The 22,449-nt window shown below is 51.5% G+C and overlaps 1 protein-coding gene across 4 annotated transcripts in view; it reads left to right on the top strand.

Annotated features, from left to right (window-relative positions):
- The window catches only part of SIPA1L3 (signal induced proliferation associated 1 like 3), a 238,095-nt gene that overhangs the window by 141,230 nt on the left and 74,416 nt on the right, over nt 1–22,449 (top strand). For all 4 annotated transcript variants that reach the window (XM_049621719.1, XM_049621716.1, XM_049621717.1 and 1 more), the window contains 5 exons: nt 2,503–2,633; nt 10,722–10,910; nt 11,757–11,931; nt 14,912–15,015; nt 16,773–16,930. In XM_049621719.1, coding sequence (XP_049477676.1) covers nt 2,503–2,633; nt 10,722–10,910; nt 11,757–11,931; nt 14,912–15,015; nt 16,773–16,930 — 757 coding nt within the window. The remainder of the gene's footprint in view (nt 1–2,502; nt 2,634–10,721; nt 10,911–11,756; nt 11,932–14,911; nt 15,016–16,772; nt 16,931–22,449) is intronic.

Below are 22,449 nucleotides of genomic sequence, written 5' to 3'. Positions count from 1 at the left end.
AGGATTCTCCTGAAATGAAGCTTTTTTTTTTTTTTTTTTTTTTTTTTATGCGGATTCTCCTAATTTTTAAATGCTGACAACTGTATTGGTTTAGAATTGCTCATAACTGCCAGTGACAGACTTTAACTACATAGAAGCTTATTTCTATGATATAAAGAAGTCTGGAGGTCAGCAGCCCAGGGCTGGTATGGTTACCCCTCAGCATCAGTGGAATGCCATCCTTAGTGCATGTCCTCCAGCCCTCAGGTGGTCTGGTCCAAGATGGCTGCTGCAGCTCCAGCTGTCGCATCCATATTTCCAGGCAAAGAAAGAGGAAAGGGTAAGGGCAAAAAGGCAGATCTCTTGTCAAATCACCTCCCTTTAAAAAGCTTTCTCAGAAGCCCCATCCAGCCACTGCTGCTTATTGACCACTCCTATCTACAAGGCAGGTTGGGAAATACAGGTTTTCAACTAGACAAATCCCCTTTTCCTCCCCTAAGAATAGAGGGCTTTTCTTGAAAAGAAGGGCAGAATAGAATGGATAGGCAGCTAGTACTCCACAGCAACTATTTAAAAAAATTGTTTTCAGCCAGTGTCCTAGTCAAACCTAACAAATTTCAACTAAGTCATTCCACAGGGCTCAGAGTGCGTGCAGGCTCTGGAGCTCCAGCATTGGAGTCCACACAGCCCTGGGTTCAGGGTGCCTGTGTCATAGCTTATTAGCTTGTATGACATATTTCACCCCTGGGACTCTGTCCTCACGTGAGGAATGGAGACGATTGTAGCAGCATCGCATGTCCCAAAACAAAAGGACACAGAAATCGAAAGGATGGGGAAAAAGAAAGTTCCAGACAGTTGCTAATGAGAAAAGTTGTGAATGTTTGTGCACCTGGCAACCTGGGTTAGGGGGATATAAGTGAAAAACAGATAAGGCTACAGGGAGAAGTAAACAATCAGTGGGAGACGCTGACAGGGTCTCTCTGAAATTCACCCATCTAGTGGTCAAGAAATCAGGCTGTAGAGGATTTGAATGACTCAGTCAAAACCTGATTCTACATTTTTGTACCTAACCAACAGAGAACACATTGTTTCCAACTCACATATAGAAATACCAACGTAAGATTGGTGAGGATCAAATAAAATTGTACATTAAAGCACTTAGTTCTTCATTGGGCAGATAGTAAGTACTCACTAGGGAGCTTTATTTAAGAAAAAATTTTTTTCTTTCAAAATTGGACTTCTTGGTAGCCCTGGAAGTTTATAAATTCCTCATCGGTCATTGTTCAGTGAGCGCCTGCTATATGCCAGGAATGCAGGGCGCTGGGTATGCTTCGGGAGAAAACAAAACAGAACAAGCCCTGCAGATGTTTAGGAATGAACCGATTATCTGTGGAGCAGATACTGCTTATGCTCTCTGACCTGCTGGGGAGATGGTTTAACCCAGTGCAGGTACTGGTCTGACTGGCACCGTTAATTAACACATTATTTAGGCCTTCGATAAGCTTTTGGTTCACTAAAAGCATCTCATGAGAACAGGAACCATCAGCTAAATATTCAGAGCACCGGGATGGGAAGGAATTTCTGGCAAGGGGTGGATGTTGACTTGAGTCAAGACAGGCTGCCGGTGGCTATCCACCACAAGCAGGAAACACTTGGGTCACACATTGGAAAAAACTGTTTGCTGGAAGGATTAGAAAACAGCAGCATGTTTTAGAGAAAGGGGGAGACAGCTGCTCTTTAGGGGAGAGAACAGGAGACCTGCTCCATGATTCAGTGGCTCTATTGAGGGAGGGAAAAGAGTAGCGTTTAAGTATCCTAGGTGTGTAGAAGCATGGTTGGCTAAAAGCGATGCTTGGGGACTTGAATCATGGTCCCTTTTCTGTGACAAACATCACGCCCTGGGATGATAAGAGCTAGCATTTCTTTCGTGCTTACTGTGTACTTGGCTCTGTGCTAAGTGCTTCACGCCTGTTAACCTGTTTGATCCTCACAACTGTGCTGAGAGGTGTGTCCAGCCTTACTGCTCCCGTTTTCCTGATGAAAGTGCTGTGGAGTGCCTTGGCCTGGGCCGTCCATCTAACCTAGTGGCAGACACCCCGGATTTGAGTCCTGCGAGCAGCGCGGTAGAATAGAATCTTAACCGCTTCACAGGGCTGGTTGGCAGCTGAGCCAATGATGGACGTTTGCAAATCTGGGATAACCATAGGCTGTGTTTTTTACGTGCCAGACACTGTGCTAAGCATTTAATATCTGTAGTCTCATTTCACCCTCACCTCACATCGACTCGATGAGTTACGGGTAGTGTCAGGGCGCCCGTTTTTCGGATGGAGGAACTGAGGCTCAAAAAAGTTCTGTGACTTGGCTGAGGTGGCACAGTCAGGTCTTGCCGTCAGTCTCTCTGTCGAGTGTGGCCATGACCAGGCGGGAGGTTTGTGTGAGCAGGATCCCGTGGGTTGCCCAAGAACCTGCCCCGGGCATCACCCCTCCTTCCCAGAGAACTCACTCTGAACGCTTCCCTCTCAGAACATGCCAATTACTTTGGTGTGGACGAGAAACTGGGGCCAGTGGCTGTGAGCATCAAGCGGGAGAAGTTGGAGGACCACAAGGACCACGGGCCTCAGTACCAGTACAGGATCATCTTCCGGACCCGTGAGGTAAGTGGCATCACCGTTATTAGTTTACGTAAATTACAGCTCGACAGCCCCTCACCCTCTGTGGTAGGTGCTTCCCCTGCTTCACCTCACGCAGTCCTCTTAATAACCTCCCGAGAGCACTTCTGTTTGTGTCTCCATTTTACAGAAGAGAAGACTAAGACTCAGAGAAATGAAGTGACTTGTATGGGCTCAGTGAATAAGGGGCCAGGCCAGGACTGGGATCTTGGAGAGCCCACAATCCTTACATTGTACAAGAGATTCACTCTGGTTAGAATAGGAAATAAAGGGAGACGTGTAAGGGATCCTTTCAGGATCATGAGATGTCCTGCAGAATGGAAAGAATTAAGGCAGCAAGCCTCAGGCACGGCAGGAATTGGGGAATCTCAGCCACAGCAGGCACTGCTGTTGGTGCCGCTCAGCTCAAAACACTCGCAGCGCTTTCAAGTCTGAGTAGAGAAACCCGTTGTCCTGGTTTGGGCAGAGGAGGTCTTCCCCTAGACTAAATATCAGCCGTGGCTAGGGAACAAGGCCTGCTGGGGGCATCCTGCTCAATTAGGACTCTCAATTGTAATTGACAGAAATCTAACTGGTTCAAGCCAGAAATAGAATTTTTCGGTTCATATAACTGCAAATCCGGGCGGGGTAGGGCTAGCTTCAGGCATAGCTGGATCCAGGCACTCAAATGATGTCACCATATTCTGCCTCCAGACCGCTCTGTTCCTATAAGCTCTGCTTTTTTGCATTGTGAATGTCATTCTCTTCTCTTCTGCCACCAGCAAGCTCTCTCCATGTCATGGGAAAATGGAGACTGGCTGCTCAACTCTTCTACGTCTTTGTACGTCTCCTCCACAAGGAAGAGACACTTGCTGCCAAATCTGTGGGAAGGACTCTGACTGGCTCTGCTTGGATCACGTGTGCTCCACTGGGACAGGGCAGCACACTGTAATTGACAGTTCAGTCGGAATCACCTGGGGGAGGCAGTTCTTCTGCCAAGAGGGGCGCTAGGCCAGCAAAAACAGCAGACTTCCAAAAGACCCAAGTAAGGAAGAGCTTTCCAGGAAAGGGATGGTAGTCAGCTGGGCAGGCCCCCCAAAGTGGGTCTCCTTCAGCCCTGCATTGCCCCATCCGCCTTGTTCCTGGCCTTTGCCCAGGTCCTGGTGGGACCCCAGCAGCCTGCTGCTGCCGCCAAGGACTTTGGGTGTGAGGCCAGCCGAGCCTGGATGTCATCCAGACTGGCAGATGGTACACCGAGGACCCTAGCCCCATCCCCTCACGGAGACCCTCTTGCTGAGGGGGAGTGGATGACACAGAGGCTTTGTGGCAGCTTAGAGGAGGCAGTCCCACAGCGCCCCCACCTCTCCTCGTCACCGGCACCTCTGTCACCCAGCCCCTCTTCCCTCTCCTCACCTTTGTGGCCAGATGAGCACTGGGGCAGAATGTGACGTGACAGCTCACATGGCATCAGATTGTGTCACGTCATCTGGGGAACTGCTGGGTGAAATAACAAACACTAGCAAATAATATTTCATTACAACTGCCGTGACATTGCAGATCTACTTAATAACACTGTGTCGGATGATGAAACAAGGCCCTGAGAGGTTGAGGGCTTTGCCCAAAGCAGCATCCAGTAAGTGGCAAGGGGAAGAGTCGGCCTGCTCTCTAGCCCCACTCGGCTGCCTCTGGGATTCCACTGACGGGGCTCAAAACTGCACAGCAGACCCACTGATGAGTTACAAACTCAGCTTAGTGCCAGCACTTTTGTGCTACTGTTTCTTATTAATAAAAATGGAATATGTAGAATGAATTTTTAAAATACCGGCCTGCACTGCATGTACTGGGAGTCATGAGACTTGGGTGCGGGGATGTTGGGTCGGGGTATATTGTTTCTGCTGTGGTTCCTATTCAGTGAGTTTGAAACCGGCTCAGTGCTGCTCCTGCCTTGTGCCTGCTTCCACACACTTCCTAGCCCCAACACCCACAAAACAAGCCTCCAGTCCCCCCACCCCCCCACCCAGGATCGGCATGAGGCTCTTGAGGCCCCAGGACACAGGTCCAGGATTCATCCACACGGCAGAGATTCACCCAGCACCACTACCTGTCATCCCTGCTGCACTCTTGTGGGGGAGGCAGACAATACACACATACTTTGATAAATTACACAATGTGGTAAGTGATGACAAGGTAGAAAGTCAAGCAAGGAAGAGATAAGTGTAAGGCGCGGTTCAGTGTTTAGGCAGAATGGTCAAGGACATATCACTGGGAAGATAACATTTGAGTAATGACCTGAAGGACATGAGAGAAGGAGCCATGTGGACATCTAGAACAAGAGCATTCCAGGCAGAGGGAACAGCCATTGCAAAGGTCCTGAGGCATGATCACATCTGGCACATTGGAGACCTGGTATGGATTCCTAGTTCAGCCATTCACCAGCTGTGAACCTGTACACCTGGCTTCTCCTCTCAGAGCCTCAGTTTCCCTCTTGGGAATCCCAGTCTTCCCACAGTCCCTACAATCTCTATAGTCATGGATCCAGTGGGCTTACACATTAGGCAGTGCTTGGCCTGGCACTTGGGAAGACCCCAGTGAAGTTAGCCATTGGTAAGGGTCTCAGTCTACTGTCCCCTTGTCACATTCCTGGCAGCCCTGTGAATTTTGGCCCACCATGAGGTTCACAGCCACAACCGGGCCTTTTTCTAACTCCACATGCATGCAGGCTCAACCCCGAGCCCAGCTCCTGGTGGAGCTGCCCTACTGGGCACTCAGACCTAAGGACCTCATCACCTGAGTTGGAGGGCGGGCAGTGGCCAGCAAGGTTTCCTGTGCCTCTTCCTCAAGCCCTTCCTATCATGGCGACAAGGTGGACAGTCCACAGCCCCCAGTAGTAACAACAACAGTATCCGCAATAATAGCTGATACTTTTAACACACATTCTTGCCAGACAGTGTCCTAAATGTTTTATATGCGTGAAGCCCAAATCTTCTCAACAGTCTTATGACATGGGTCCCATTATTCCCATTCTACAGATGAGGATGGGAGGCTGAAGCCCAGGGAGATCATCATTTGTCAGAGTCACCAATGGCAGAGCTGGGACATGGACCAAAGCTTCCCGGGGCCTGGGCCCAGGCTCTTAACCACTCAGCACACTGCCTGTGGGGTTTGAATTCTAGCTCTGGGAATAGACAGCCCTGGGTTCAGTCCAGTTCTGCCACTTACTAACCATGTGACCTTGGTTTTTTACTAACCATGTGATCATGTTGGCTTTACCGCTGGATTCAGTTTCTTTATCTGTGAATGGGCTCTGTGCTGTTTGTTCCCTGTCTCCTAGAGCGGCAGGGAAGGTTCTCATGGACTCGCACACGTGAGGTGGTAGCCTGAGGCTGTAAGGCAGTGAGTACTCCAAGTGGTAGATGCTACTACGAGCCTGGCCTGTCACTGTCCCCACCACACCCCGCCAGGGTCCGAGGGCCATGCCGGGAACCAAAGGTGGAGTTCACGGGCAGAGTTCTATCCTCCTGTCCACATGTACATATCTTAGGCTCCCGTAAACCAAGGTGTGGGGTCCAGGGTGAAGTGCCTGGGCTGTTTTCCAGGCCAGCAGGCTGGCCCGCCCCAGATGGCCACCCCCGGCCGCTGAGCAGACAGTCGAGTGGGCCCATATCTCCCGGCAGATGGGTTGTGAGCGTTGGCAGCACTGAGCTTCCCGCCAGGGCAGGAACAGACTTGGAGCTGGGCTCTGGCATCACACGCCTGAACAGTGCCCCCCTCCCCCCGCCCTGCCCAGCCTGGACAGGACGAGCCCTGGCCTGAGCCCCTTGCTGGCGTGTCTCTCCCAGGACACAGGAAAACCCCAGGCAACCAGGGACGGTCTGGCCTCCAAGCCCAACAAGTCCCCCTTAGCCCAGCAAACGTGAGTTTTTGATGGGCCTTGATTTTCTTAGGGTTAGAGGTTTGGATTTGTCATTTCTTTTTTATTTAAAAAGTAACAGTCGGGGCGCCTGGGTGGCTCAGTCGGTTAAGCCGCCGACTTCGGCTCAGGTCATGATCTTGCGGTCCGTGAGTTCAAGCCCCGCGTCGGGCTCTGTGCTGACAGCTCAGAGCCTGGAGCCTGTTTCAGATTCTGTGTCTCCCTCTCTCTGACCCTCCCCTGTTCATGCTCGGTCTCTCTCTGTCTCAAAAATAAATAAACATTAAAAAAAATAAAAAATAAAAAATAAATAAATAAATAAAAAGTAACAGTCACTCATTAAGAATTTAAGTATATAAGTAAGTGTACAAAGTAGAAAAGGGAGAGTCTCCTATTAAGTGAAAAAAGCAAGTGTAATAGTGTGAATCGACTAGGACTTCATTTGTATTCAGTAGGTAACTCTGATCGTCTGTGTGTGTGTGTGTGTGTGTGTGTGTGTTTATGGAAATAATCTCCAAAGCATATTGGTAAGTGGGGAGAAAAGTCAACTATAGCTTCCTATTAAAGGTGAAATGTAAATTCTTAACTATGCATATGGTTTTGTACAAATACATTCGACACATGTATACATAATAATGGCTAACATGTATTGAGCGCTCACTGGATGCCAGATACAAAGCTGAGCACTGTATGTGGATTATCTTATTGAATCTTTACAGCCCTTTGAGAGAGTCATTATCTGCATTTTATAGATGAGGAAAAAGGCACAGAGAAATTAAGCATCTTGCCCAGGGTTACACAGTTAAGGAATGGGTAGAGTCAGGACTTGAATCCAGGCAGACAGACTCCTAGGTGACCTCCCAGAAGTCCCCGACGCGTGCACCCACCGCCCAGCAGAGAAAAATGCATCTAAGTCAGGAGCCAACAAAGAACAACCTGTGCAAACAGAAACCTCCCTGCATACATGGCCTTGAGACTTTTCTATGGCTCGTGTGACTGCTTACCCTCAGCGAGAGGATGCCGGGTATCGTTGAGGATGAGGTCACACAGGGCCTTGCAGGCTGAGCAGGGTGTATAGATTTTACTTGGAGAGAAATGGGAAGCCACTAGCCCGTTCTGCACAGAGGAGAGGCGTGGTCTGACTCAAGCTGCTGCAGGAAGAGTGGCCTGGGCCGGGGTGGCAGTGGTGTGGGAGCAGGGAGACCAGAAGGCAGCTATCATCATAGGCCAGGTAGGCAATGATGACAGACAGGACCAGGTGGAGAGTAGAGATGGCCACTCGTTGTGCCCTGCCAGTGCCCTACTTAATCTCCCCAGCAGAGAAGGCAAAGCTGGGAGCTTTTCAAGTAGTGGCTTTTGGTCAAGTCTTCAGAGCCAAAATGTGACAGTAGGCCACCTGTCTCTAGAGTGGGAGAAAGACTGAGGTGCAGGACCATGCTTCTGCTTGGCCCCAGCAGAGGGCGCTGCGGGCCAGTTTCAGCAGGATACAAAAACAGATCCAATTGGTGCATTGATTGAAACCCACAATCCCAGGGCCTCCCAGACTGGCAGGGCAAAGCATCCAACATGGTTGATTTTCATGATCTGTTTCAAGACTACTGTCCTTAGGATAAAAGCGACTTGTTTTTTTATTAATTACCAAGGCTACAGCTGGGAACTCCAGAACACAAGATCACTCCATTCCTTCCATGCATGCCTCTTGCCCAGGTCCTATTTGGCAAGCTGTATGCTTAGAGGCAATGCCGTGACACATTATTTTTGCCATCTCTTCTGTCTGTTGACTTAGGACAGGCATGTTTTTCCAGGTACTACTGATTAATCCTTCTTAGTCTTTTTTTTTTTTTTTTTTTTTTTTGAGAGAGCGACAGAGCACAAGCAGGGAGGGGCAGAGAGAGAGACACACAGAATCTGAAGCAGGCTCCAGGCCCTGAGCTGCAGCACAGAGCCCTAGGCGGGGCTTAGGCTCGTGAACCACGAGATTATGACCTGAGCTGAAGTCAGATGTTTAGCCAACTGAGCCACCCTGGCATCTCATCCTTAGTCTTTATATCATAGCTTCAAGTATATCTTGGGTGCTTGTAGCAATCCCCTGAGGGGGGGGTGTTTTTCCCGGTATTGCTGCCAATACCCTGTCATGCTGCCTTGCTGGGGCTGGAGCTGCGTGCCTGGCCCTGGGCATGGCATCACCTGATGGTCAGCTCACGTTGCGGATAGAGAAGCCTGAGCTGGTACAAGTGAGGACCTGAAGCCACAGGGACTCTCAGGGCTAGCGGGACATGAATTGGTACAACCACTTGGAATATTCTTGGGCAGTTCAGGAAAATTAAAGATGAACATGCCCAGTGACTCTGCAGTTGCCCTCCTAGGTATAGACCCAGAAGAAGATTTGTTCATGTGCAATAAGAGGAGCTCCTGGGAGTGTTCCTAAGAGCAGTGTTCATAGTTGTCCAACACTGGAAGCGGTTCCCGTGCTCAACAGTAGAATGGAATAAATCCGTTGTGGCAATACAGCCGCTTCTCACAGCAGCGTGGCCAATCTCATATCCACAGCATTGAGAGAAACAAGCCAGATATAAAAGAATACAAACTGCCTGAAGCTCCAAAACAGGCAGAAATAAATTCTGGAGTTTGAAGTCAGGGTGGAGTTGCCTTTGGGGAGGAGGGAAGGAGTTTTGGGGGGCTGAAAATACTTTTTTGATTTGGTGGGGATTACCTAGGTGTTCACTCTGTGATCATTCCTTTAGGTATGCTTCCATGTGTTGAGTACTTTACTGTATGAGGATGTACCTCACAGCCAAAAATAAAAATAAAACACTGTCAGCGGCGAAAGCTGTAAGTTTTGGAAAATTCAGGGCTGCGTGGGAATCCTGGTTTAGTCACTTAGCTGTGGTGACCTTGGAGAAGGCACCTAACCTCTCGGAGCTTCAGTTTTCTTATCTGCAACATGGAGATGATAAAACCTCCCCCTGAACAGACGTGTGCACGTAATTAGGTAATTACTGTTGTACCACTGCACCTTCATAAATGCGACTTTGTTATAAAGGTATATCAGTTAGAAACTGCTTTGCCTGTAGAGTAAACCTGAAGACCTGAGTAACCATAGCTAAAACAAATAGAGGGTTATTTTAATTCTCTAACAAGAAGCCTGGAGGTGGGCAGCTGCAGAGATGGACTTCTCTGGTTTTCTTGTTGTCTCTTTCCTCGCAAACACAGGATGGCTGCCACAGCCCCAAACATCTTACCCTCACACCAGTGTCCTTAGCAAGAAGAAATGGGCTGGTGGAAAGGGGCTTTCCTTTAACGAAGGGAAGCAAATGTGTCCAAAAAGTCCTTCCCCAGCTGAATTCCCCTCACATTTCATTACCTGTAGCTAGTCATGTGGCCAGCTATAGGAAAAACATGGAAAGCACCATCTGGGAAAGTGAAATGAGGTGGCCGTGATTGGCCTGACTAAAAGTTTTCAATCCTGGCTACACAGCAGAATCATCTGAATGGCACTGAAAAGGGGTGTGTGCGTGTGTGTGTGTGTCTGTGTGTCTGTGTGTGTGTGTGTGTGTGTGTGTGTGTCTGTGTAAGTATACATTGGTATAAGTATGAATATGTATATGCACATGTACGTAGATGCCTGGGCCCCACCACAGACCAACCGTGTTACTACAGTAATATGTTCACACGTGTTGTAATGAAGACAGTGTTCGTTGAGGGTTTGCCTTGTGGAGCCTGTTTTATTCATTATACATCTTACTAGCTGACATAATCTGTGTCCCCACTTAAATGCCAGTCGGGTGAAGACCAGTTGGGTCTTTGTTTTGTTTGCCGCACCCAGAACAGGGCTAGGTCTCCGGGGCACGTAGTCGGTATTTGTTGACGGATAAAGGTGTGCTCCATCCGTTGTCTCATTGACTCATCCACTTAATCCTCCCGGCGCTCTTCTGGGCTTATGCCGTCACCGTACCCATTTCGTGAAAGAGAAGCTGAGGCCCAGAGATCTGAAGGCGCTTGCTCAAGATCACACAAGCAGGAGGCGGCAAGCTCAAGTCCTGGTCCAAACCCCAGGCTGGCCCTGGGACCCAAGCTTCTTTGACCATCGCACACGTTGCTCTGAGAATAGGACACCCTCATGGGCTCTTGTTCCTTCCTGGGTCCTGAGAGCCTCCTGACCTTCTCTTCTCTCCCTCAAACAGCTCATCACCCTGCGGGGATCCATCCTGGAGGACGCCACACCCACAGCCACAAAGCATGGGACGGGGCGGGGCCTGCCCCTGAAGGATGCCCTGGAGTATGTCATCCCGGAGCTCAACATCCACTGCCTGAGGCTGGCTCTCAACACGCCCAAGGTGACCGAGCAGCTGCTGAAGCTCGACGAACAAGGGGTGAGCCGGGGTTCCGGGTGGGGGGCCCCTGGGACCGTAGCCTGCAGCCCCATCCTGGTACCTCTTTCTGTCTTGGTCTTTTTTGTTGTTGTTCTTTTTTCCAAGAATAGGAACCCACCTGACCTAGTTTAGGTAAAAAGAGGGATCTCTTAATCAAATTCCAAGGGAGCCAAGAGCAAGAATATGACTGGGTCTCAGGAGGAAAATGGTCTGGGGATGAGACAGCCACCAGGTTTCATGGTGGGGGACAGGCTAGGGGGCATGTTCCCATCTCTGCACACTGGCTCCCTTTGCTTCTCCATCCTCCCACAGCTCCCAGAGTTTCTGTGAGAATAACAGCCACGTGCAGACCCCAGCTAGCTGACTCTTGGTCCCAGGAGAGCTTCTGACTGGCCCACGCTTAGGTCAGGTGTCTGTCACGGTCCAGTCACCAGTGACCAGGAGAATGAGATACATAAAATAAACATGTGGTCACTGAGGGCTCACTCCCTGAAAACAGTTGACTGCACTGAGCCCTGAGCCCTGGAGAATTTCCTTTTGCCAAGTCTTAGCCAGTTCCAGTCCACCTCCTGTGGGTAGCCAGCCAAGGCAACGGTGTCTTAATTCTTGAGAGTGGCGTGGCCCTCCGTAGAGAGAACGAGAGCGGGCTGTGTGACACCTTGTTGTGCCTCTCTGGAATGGGAGGGGAGGGGAGGGACAACTGGGATGTGCCCCCCACACCTTTCTCCCTCCTCTCTGGCTGCGGCCCCGAGTTATTGTGTGACCCCAGGAGCTCCTTGGGCACCACACCTGAGAAAGCCCCTTTTTCCCCTCCCTCTGACGTCTCCGCCTGGCCCGCCTCTGCAGCTGTGCCGGAAACACAAAGTGGGCATCCTCTACTGCAAGGCTGGCCAGAGCTCGGAGGAGGAGATGTACAACAACGAGGAGGCCGGCCCCGCCTTTGAGGAGTTCCTCTCCCTGATCGGGGAGAAGGTCTGCCTGAAGGGCTTCACCAAGTACGCCGCCCAGCTGGATGTCAAGAGTAAGTGGCACAGTGGCCTCGTGGGGGAACCAGTGGGATCCCGGTGGACCACCACCCCACGGCCACCCCAGGGGCAAACGTCACAAGGCCTGATGATACCTGGGTAAGGACGCAGAGCCGTGGGAACTCTCAGACTCTGCTGACGGGGGTGCAGAGAGTGCGACCGCTTTGGAAAACAGTATGGCATGTTCTAGTAAAGTTTAAAGACCCACCTACCCTGTGAGTCAGCAGTTGCGCTCCTAGACATGTCCTCTGGGAACTCATGCACATGTGCGTTGGGAGATGTCCTGAATATTCATAACCACCAGTGCTTGGATGGTGCCCAGCGTGCACGGGCAGAATTGTGGTATTTTGTGCGGCAGAGAGCTGTGTGGCAATGACAGCAGTGAACTAGAGCTGCAGGCGTCAGCCTGGACGAAGGCCACGTACTTGATGTTGAGCGTGGACAGGGGGCCTCACAAAAGCAGGTGCCGAAAGATGGCTTTTATTCAACAGTATATTGTCTGGGGGGTTGTTCTGACGTAGGAAAACTACAGAAAAGCAAGGCCGTGATGGACGTGACGTTCAAGGTAGTGGTTGCCTCCAGGGAGAGTGTGGATATAACTAGGAAACGATGCTCACATTTTCACAAGAGTATTGGTGGCAGGCGGTCTGTTTCTTAAGGCAGGTGCGAGGTACAACATACCCGTTCTGGCATTTCCACACATAAATATGCATCTATATGCATAATATGTTTGTATATGATCTATAGGATTAAAATGTGTCCTGGCAGTTTTGGGGGGTTGGAAGAGTGATGTTGTAAATTGGCGTCACGGCTCCCTATGGGAAGGACCCCTTAGAGGTGAGCTGTAGCTGGGATAGTTGCTTAGGCTGAGTCGGGCCCTGAGCGATGGGGCTGTGGCTTGATCACTGGCTCCTCACCTTACCTGGCCATGCCTCAGTTTCCTCATCTGGAGAAGGGAGGCCCAGATGAGACCACGTTTAGAGACACGGATGAAGTGTTAGGCGGGTGCTTATGGCTGTTGTCTGTTGAAGGAAGCAGTGGGAGGAATGAGCCATTGCTCGTTTAGGGGTGTTGGACCAGTGGCTTTGGCTGTCTCTGCCTCCGTTTCCTCATCTGTAAAGTTGTGTTTACCTCGGGAGCGCGGTGTTGAACTATCTTACTGAGCCCTCGCTCTGTGTCAGACCCTGGACCTGCCTGGCCTCCCCGAGCTGCCTGCATCCTGTCCGCTCCTGGCGCTCTGGAAGCCCGCAGCAGGAGTGGTTCCGCTGGTGATTCCTTCAGTGTGGGGGCAGTGTGCTCAGAAAAAGGAAGCAGAGACTTACTGTCCGCCTTCTCAGACAGATGCCTGCTCCTGAGGGTCAGCGTCCTGCACGAAGTGACGGCCATAGTCTTTTCCCCCGTCCCCGAGTTGGCCGTGAGCGTCAGATGCTGGCACAGTGCCTCGCAGAGAATCAGCACTCTAGGGCACACCAGCCGCTGCCATGTGGCTTCTGCAGGAAGCAGATTTTCTCTGAGGACCCCAAGGAGCACAGTGCTCCCGGCCAGTCTCCCCAGCTACCAGACAGGGATGCCCTGGGCTTGCAGCCACCTGAAGGTCTCCTGGCTTCAGGCCTGGCTCTGGCACTGACCAGCTGTGGCTTCAGTGCCCTCACCTGTCACAGCTACCCCCCACCCTAAAATGTGAGGCCTCAAGAACGGGGACTCTTGGGCCTGTTCTACCACTGTTTCCCCAGCACCTTCAACTAGATAAAGCTTGCTGGAAGAATGGGCTTCCCGGGGTGAACATGACACCCTGGAGTTCCTGGCAACATGGTTCGTGGGCTCATTCACGCGCTCCACAGAAACCTCCCAGCCTTCCTCCCTGGGCAGTTCAAGATGATAGGAGCATGTATGGGGCACCTGATCTTATGTTGGAGTGGGGAAGGGCTCCTTGAGAACATGGCATGTGGCCTGAGGAGAGTGAGTTGGAATAAAAGAGGCAATGAAGGAGCCCGAAAGTATTCCACGTAAAGGAACAGCACGTGCAAAAGCCCCGAGGTCTAAAGGCTGTTGTCCAGGGAAGTTCATGTAGAGAGAGGATGAAGTGAGGAAGGCAGGCAGGACCCACCGTGCAGGGCCTTTAGGGCTGAAGTTTAGGGATTTGGGTAAGAGCAACACTGAGTCCTGTTAAGAAAACACTGGAGTCCCACATCCCGAGTTCCAGTCCAGACTTCACTGCGCATTGCAGTGTGACCTTAGGCAAGTCCCTCCCTCCCTGTGCCTCAGTTTCCCCCTCGGAAACATGGAACCAACAATCAGATGTGCTTCTGCCTGGTCACAACCCCCTCCCGTTAGAGATAACCAGTATCCTGACTCTCGTGATTATCATTCATAGTTTTGCCACCTATACATGCATCTCTAAACAGCATTTGTTTTGCCTGTTTTTTAACGTAACGTGAATGGAATCACACGCTACGTGCTCCTCTTGTGTCTGGCATCTTTCATTCAACATTGTATATATGGGATTCGCCCATGTGGTGACTGTGGCTCGTTTCATGGTTGATCCATTCTTGTGACTGACATTTGAAGGTGCCTGTACCCATATCCCAGGGCACATGTGTACCTTTTCTCTGGATTATGATCCTAGGAGATGAAGTGTTGAGTCATCAATTAAGCTGATCTTTAGGTTCACTAGATGTTGTGAAAAAGTTTTCCAAAGTGGTTGCACCAATTCGCACGCCTGACCAGCCGCATAAAGGGCTCCAGTCATTCTACATCACCGCCAACCCTTGGTACGGTCAGACTTTTAATTTTTTTTTTTTTTACCAGTCTGGTGGGTGTCTAACATAAGGTTTCCTTTTTACCTAAATTTATTTAATTTTAAAGAGTAGAGTGAAGTGAAAACATCAAGCTAAAAACTAACACAGATGGCATGTGGGCTGTGGCACAAGCCCAGAGGTTTGGGAAACGTGGTGCTAACTGGTGTTTCTGTTGCAGCCGACTCTACGGGCACCCACTCCCTCTACACGACATACCAGGACTACGAGATCATGTTCCACGTCTCCACCCTGCTCCCTTACACCCCCAACAACAGGCAGCAGGTCAGTGGGGCCCAGGGCAGGGGTCCCATGTGATTTCCAGTTGGTGCACAAGTAAACCCCAAGGCAGTCTCCCTCCGCGGTCGTTAGCTGGCTGTCTGGCTGGCATGGGCTCTCCTGCTGCCGCCCATGGCCTTGGAGACCCTCCGCACCATGGTCACATCACCTGGGGGATGGAGGCTAGGTCAGGTGTCGTTTGAGACCAGTTTTTTCCTAGCTGTTCCTTAGCCACCCTGCTTGCCTGTAGCTACCCCAGTTCCCCTCAAGGTCTCTTGAGTCATCAGGGGTCCTGTGAGAAAGAAGAACAAACCAGTCAATGTTATTTCAACCAGACGTAACAGAAATACGAACCAAATTGGCATAAACAATAAATGGGTTTTACTGGGTTATGTAACTCTGACGTGCCAGCACAGGGCTAGCATTAGGTACGGCTGGATCCGGGGGCTCAAAGCATGTTAGGGACCCTTTGAATTTTGCAGCTCTGCTTTTCTTCATAGTGACCTTATTTTCAGGTCTTCCCAGGTAGTGGCAGAGATGCCCCCTAGCTGCCCTCAGCTCACATCCCACCAACGTAGCCACCCCAGTGGGGGAGACAGCTGTGCCTCCCTAGTGTCCCAGAAACGTTTCAGGGCTGAATCTTGTTGGACTATTCACTTGCCAGTCCCCGGGGCCTGGGGCAGGGAAGGAATGGGCTGACTGGCCGAGCCGGAAGCACGTGTCCACCCCTGGGGATGGATGGTGAGTGGGGTCAGCTCAACTTGAGACGCTGATAGAGATCAGGCAGGTGCTTTCCTACAGGGGAGGGACGTAGCTGTCAGGAGAAGAAGGAAAGGGTGCTAAGTGGGCAAGAACAGCTAATACCTGCTTCCTGCAGCTCCTCTCCTAGATGTGCCGTGCAGATTCTGTCCTGAAACAACTCTTCCTAGTTTCTAAAGAACAGAAACCCCACAGACTTGTGGTTCAGCAAGTGTATATTATTTCCATTGGTACAGGTGACGTTGTAGATTTTATAGACCAGCAGTGGTCAGGTGTCCATGGCCTCATAAGGTTAACCTGTGAGCATTCTGTAAGAGCTGTGTGCCGTGTGCTGCTCTCACACCGAGGACACAGCAGTAGGCCGCAAACGAAACAGGCAAAACCACTGGCGTCGCAGGGCTGACGTGTTAGTGGGAAGGGACAGACCAGAAACAGAAGGAAGAGGGAAGAGCCACCGTGTGCCGAGTGTCGATAAATGTCGAGTGACGGCGGCAGGATAGTAGAGAGAGGGCATGTCGTGGGGACACTCAGCGAAGGCCTCCATGGGAGGGAGGTGTCTCAGCAAAGACCTGAAAGAGGGAGCCACATGGAGTTGTCTGGGAAGAATGTTTCATGCCGAGGGAACAGTCACTGCAGAGGCCTTGAGGAAACAAGGCATGTTTGAGGAGCAGCAGGAGGCCTGCGTGGTCGAACAGAGTGAGCGAGGGAGAACGTGGGAGGAGATGTCAGAGCGGCGGTGGGGGCAGGTGGCATGGGGGGCATGGGGCCCCCTGGGCCATGTGGGGACTCGGTCTTTTCCCCCGAGTGAGGTGGAGCCACTGGAGGGCTCTGAGCGAGGAGAGACATGATCCGACCAAGGTCCGGGGCTCTCGCTGGCTGTGTGTGGGGACCAGACGGGAGAGGGGGGCAAGAACCACAGGGCGGTGGGAGGCTGCTGTGAGGGTCCAGGCAGGGCCCTCAAGCCAACTGGTGCCGCCCTCCTGTCCCCTGTTTCCATTCACCAGCTACTAAGGAAGAGGCACATAGGAAACGACATTGTGACGATCATCTTCCAGGAGCCGGGGGCGCTGCCTTTCACCCCCAAGAACATCCGCTCACACTTTCAGCACGTCTTCATCATTGTCCGAGCCCACAACCCCTGCACTGATAATGTCTGCTACAGGTATGCACCTCCCACGTGGGCCCCAGGGAACAGCCCCGGGACGGCCCCCAACCCCTGCACGCACAGGAAGTCACAGCAGCTGATTCCCAGCCTCCAGGCAGCGTGCAGAAAGACAGCCAGCAGAGAGCAGCCGCCCAGGTGGGCCGGCTCCTGTGTTGCTTTCAGGGAAGCTCTGTCCTCACATTCCCGCGCCTTGTAAGAGAGCGATCCTCAGCGAGAAAGGGGCATGTCACCCCAGTGTTGATAAGGAGACCATCGGGGATTTGTAGTTGCCTGGAATCTTTTGGTTGCAGGGGACAAAAACTCCTCCTCAACCTGGCTTAAGACAGAAGGCATTCGTGTACATCGACTCCCAAATGACAGGTTCAGGCGTAGCTGGATCTGCTCCACTTTCCTATACATTGCCTCATTTGCTGGCAGCTCTGAGCTCGACATCCTCCCAGCTGCAAATCCAGCGAAAAGAAAGCTTTGCTTTCCCAGGAAAAGAAGCCCCAGAATTGCGGCTCACTGATCTGGTTGGGGGTGAGGTGCCCATCGTAGAGTGAAACCACCCCTGCGCCACGCCTGGGTAGCGGGCACAAGGCTGAGGCATAGGAGTGGTGGCCCAGGGGGAAATCACAAGTTGGAAGGACGGGGGCAGGGATAGAGGTGTGGTTCTGGTTCACAGATCAACAGGCGACACAGGCCGCAGGCTCATTCAGCATCCTCCCCAAGCCCCAGTTCTCACCAGCGGAGTGGCCAGCACCCAGAGGCCAGATGGAAAGCATTCTGGGTGTGGGGTGAGGAGAGAGCCCTCGTCCTTGAAAACCAGCTGATCAAGGACCTAGGCCCCGGGCCAAGGGCAGCACTTGCCCCTGGGATAGCACCGCAAGCTCCGGGGAATGGGCAAGGGAGCGCTATTTTCCATTTTCTGAGAACGGTTTGAAATTCAAACGGTACAAAATGTAACATAAAAAAGTAAAAAAAGGTCACAGTCTCCCACCACCCAGCTGTCCTGTTCGCGGTTTCTTGTGCATCCTGATGTTTTATACATACACCAGCACGTGCTTACGAGTATTCTTCTTCACCTCTTTAACACGAATGGAGCATAACACACGCTGTTCTGAATCCTGTATTTTCTCACCAATCCTTGAGATCTCTCCAAACCAATACATAAAGTGCTTTTTCATTCCATCGTGCGGATGCATGAGAATCTCCCCCCATCGATGGGCACCTGGGCCGTTTCCTGTCAGCCGCTCTTCCCCTCCATCCGGCAGCAAACAACCTTGCATCCGCTCTCCTTGCACTTGTGTCCGACTATACAGATGGGAGAATTCCTGAAACTGGAGTCCCTGGGCCCAAGGGTGTGTGCGTCGTGCACTGGTAGTCTTGAGGAATTGCCGGAATCTCCCATGTCAGCCGGGTGTGTGAGAGAAGGGAGGGGGGGATCCACCGCGTAGCGCGTGTGGTTCAGAACACTGTCCTGGATGTGCCGCCCAGGTGGCTGCTGGGAGCCAGCACACTGCATGGCAGGGCCTCCACGGGGCATCAGGCCACAGGCCCCCTGTGTCCTCACCCGTTTGCATCTGGTACTCTGAGCAGCAGCTACCCGTGCCCACACCTCCGGGCTGTGAGAGCCAGAGCTCACTCGGAGGTCCCACGTTCCTCGGCAGCTGAAAGGTAGCCCTGGTGAGGGAAGATAGAGTTGTGCGCGCGCACACACACACATACACACACACACACACCACAGAGGAGAAGGCCTCCCTCTCCTGGCACATCAGAGGCAGGGGGTTGAGCCGGGGGCATGGGGGTGGCCTTTCTCCCCTTCCCACGCTCCCACCAGGGCTGTCACGGCAAACCTTCCACCAACCCCCCACTTTTCCAGGCCAGCCTTTGCATGGTGTCCAGGATGCTTGCTTGCTTCTGATTCACAAACCCTTCTTGTTTCTTACAATTTAATTTAAAATATTTTTATTATGCAATATTTTAAACATCCTGAAAAGCACAGAAAATAATATAACAGACACCCATGTGCCTACCACCAGATTTAGCAGATGTTAACATTTCGCCATATTTGCTTCAGCTCTCTCTCTTTTCTTTATTTTTAAAGAAAGAAAATGTTAAAGATACAACCAAAGCTTACCCCCTCCCACACCCTCTCCCTTCCTCTCCCCTCCTTCCCTACAGGCAGCTCCTCTCCGGACAGACCACACCTGGTCCCCTCTGTGTCCCCAAACACATTTCTGTGGCAGCACTCATGCTGTAAAAATGACTTATTAGGGTGGCCCTTGCCTCCCTTGAAGGTAGTAACCCCATGTCACATTCCCCTTCATGTATCTATTGTGACACGGGGCTTGCCATACAGTGAGCCTTAAAAACATTTTTGCTGGCCGGACAGATGCCTGGCCCAAATATCATAGGCACCGAGAAAAGAATTGTTGAATGAGTAATTGTGAATATTCTGGAAATACTTACTGAGCTACAGTGGCCAGGTGACCTGGTGTCACACCGTCTCCTGGTTGCGTGATGAGGTGCCGTCCTTTCCGGTTTCAATGTGCCGTTTCTGGGTGGCACACCAGCATCCCTGCAGCCTGTGGGCTGTGAAAACCCAGTCCATCCTGCTGGGAAGCAAAGGACCCGCTGTTCTGATTGTCCAGAAGCCTTCAGCAGCTTATAATTTCGTGGTTCTTAAAATCATGAATCAGGACTGTGGGGAAACCCAAAATCCATCACTCTACACAGCCAAGTGCTGACCGGAGCCGTTGCAGCGCTGTTCACAGCTGTAACGTACAATGCGAACATACCGTTAATTAGAAAGACTGGCGAAGTCATCTGGTCCATCCCCCGTCCTGTAGGCAAGGCCACGCCCACACGGTTTTGCCCAGAAAACCTGCCTGGTTTGTGTGGCCTTTGAAGAACTGCACCCCTGGAAAGTGCCTTTTTCCATCAGACCTGCACCTGCTGTGCATTGGTAGAAATCTGTTTCTTCCTGGTCTGTTCAAGTTTAAATCGCTATTTAAATCAATAGTGAACACCTATGCTGGTGCTGGTGGACCAGCTAAGCTCAGTGTGGCATCTGCCCACATGGCACTCCTGCACTGGAGGAGTGTCACTGGACAGTGAACAGTGCAGCAAGGGATCTGGCCTGACCCACCTGGGGTGTGCAAGGGCTCCTTTGACAGTCTCCTGCCCCAGGCTCCTTCCAGTGCTTTCCTCATGGGGCAGCCATGGCGATCCTCGCAGGTTGTCAGTCTGGTTGTCACTTGTTGCTAGCACCTGTGTCCATCATGGACCCTCAGGAAGCAGATGCCTCCCTTAGGGTTTTAACTGAGGGTTAGTGAACAGTCCATTCACAGGTATGCTTAGGTTAGGGGAACAAGTACAGGAAAGTGAGGCATCTGGGAACCACCAGCAGCAGGGAGCCATCACCCACCCCTTCGGCTTGAGGTTAGAGAGGATGGGAGAAGTTTCTGGAAGCTAGAGAGAGCTATGGCTCTGGGAGAGGGGGCACCAGGCAGGAGCTATCTATGGCTGTGAGTTGAAGGATCAAGGACTCAACCACAGCCGCTATCCCAGCCCAACAGGAAGGCCGTGAAGAGAAAGAAATTCTTGAACTTCTCTCTCCTGTCACCTCCTGGTGCTTCCTGTTGACCAAATTCACTGGAAGCTGGAGGGCATGGGAACCCAGGTGAAGGTGATAGCCTGCAGAAACCTACCTGCCAGGGCACTGAGCAGGGCAGAGAGCAGCAGACACCAGATCTGGGGGTGCAGATCGTGATGAGCCAGCCCAGGTGGTGAAATGATTGCTTGGTCTCATGATCAAGATGAAAAGCGCTAACACGCCATCAAGGCCCTGCGAGGCCTGGCCCCCAGTGACCTTTTGAGCATCCGACTCTTCACTGTCTGGGCTCAGACCACCCCAGCCTCGTCTTTCACAGTCAGGCGTTGAACATGCAGTGCCCACTGCCTGCAGGTCCCTCCCCTCAGCTCTTCCTCTGGCTCCTACTCAGCCTCCGATCCCAGTGTAATAATCACTTCTTCAGAGAGGCCCTCCTGGGGTCTCCCTGTCCATATCAGGTCCTTCTGTTGTTCTGTCTGTACCCCATTCACTTCCTTTGTCTTTATAAATTAATTTGTAAGTTTGTTTAGTATGCCTCTCTTCCTGGATTATAAAGCTCTGGAGGCCAGGGACTGCTGTATCCCCAGCGTCCAAGAGAGCATCCCAGAAATGCTCGTCTCAAATAGATGCAGGAATGTTACACTGCCCCCTTTGTCACGTTGGGGGAGGGTGGGGGCTTGGGAGTCAGAACCCAAACAAGCCTTACACTGTGTTTGGGTTCCATGGAATATGTTTTAGTTAGGAATCTCATTATTTAAAAATTACCCTACGGTGGGAAGAGAAGCATTAGGAAATCTACCGCAGTACTCATAAGGTGAGGTTTTTGTGGAGGATGAATACAATCCTCTAAGAAAATCTTAGCGAGCTGACTGCTCGCTCATTTCCAGCAACTCATACTGCTTTTAATCATCATCATGTAAACAGCATAGCTTGTGGTGTCTCCACCGCCCTTTAACATCTTCCAGCCAGTGTCGCGCTCCCCTGCCCCTGGGTGGTGACTCTGGGAGGAGCCGTAGCCTCTCTGCCTGACTTCCTGACTGTAGAAATCGGCTGCTCTATAGCCACGGGAGTCTCCACTCAGTTTGGTCATTGGGACAACACGTCTGAGATACTCCTCAAATCTCCGGATTTGACTTCTCAGCAAATTCTCCCACCTCCCAGCTCAGGGCTGCTCCTTCTCCCCTCTCCTCTGTTCCATGTTGACCTGTTTCTGGCCTGTCGAGGGTTGGAGCACGAGGAGGAAATGGGAGGCAGGGGAGTGTCCCTGGGACTGTGACCACAGCTGACTGCGAATTCTCTGGGCTCCCTGTCCACCCTCCTGGTCCCCCAGGCTCCTCTTGACTACAGGCTCACCTCAGAGGCCCCTGCTGCCAGCGAGAGTGGGTGCAGAGATGATGGTGTTCGCCACCCAGCTTTCTCCAAAGATGTTCCTTCCAGCAGCTCCCTCTGTAGTTTGCGTAGGGGGTAAGAAGGTTCATTGGTTTGGCAGAACAGGTTTTAGATTATTTCCTTTTTACTTTCTCATCCATTCGCTATTTTCATTTCTGTCACCACGGCACCTCGGTCGAAACTGAAGTAGGAAGGGTGCCTTCTAACCTCTCGTTACAATGAATTTTCAAAATAACCCACGTAGAGAAGATTTACAAAGTATGTTAAACAATGTCACACAAATGTTTGAAAGAAGTAAATCACATAAATGTCCTGTATCAGTCAGATGTTCCGATAATAATGCTGCTTAACAAACCACCCCAAAACTCAAGTGGCTCACGGACATTAACATGTCTCTCTGGCCCACACATCCACAGGTCTGACTGGCCTTAGCTCCCGGCCACGGATTGGGTCCAGGTCTGCTACAGGTGTCCCTCATCCTTCTGGGGCCCCCATGGGGCATGTTTAGCTCCCGGAGAAGGCAGGAGCGCAG

This window comes from Panthera uncia (assembly GCF_023721935.1).
Source record: "Panthera uncia isolate 11264 chromosome E2 unlocalized genomic scaffold, Puncia_PCG_1.0 HiC_scaffold_19, whole genome shotgun sequence".
NCBI lineage: Eukaryota > Metazoa > Chordata > Mammalia > Carnivora > Felidae > Panthera > Panthera uncia.
The sequence above is the reverse complement of the archived record's forward strand: the minus strand, read 5'-3'. Positions and strand labels throughout refer to the sequence as shown.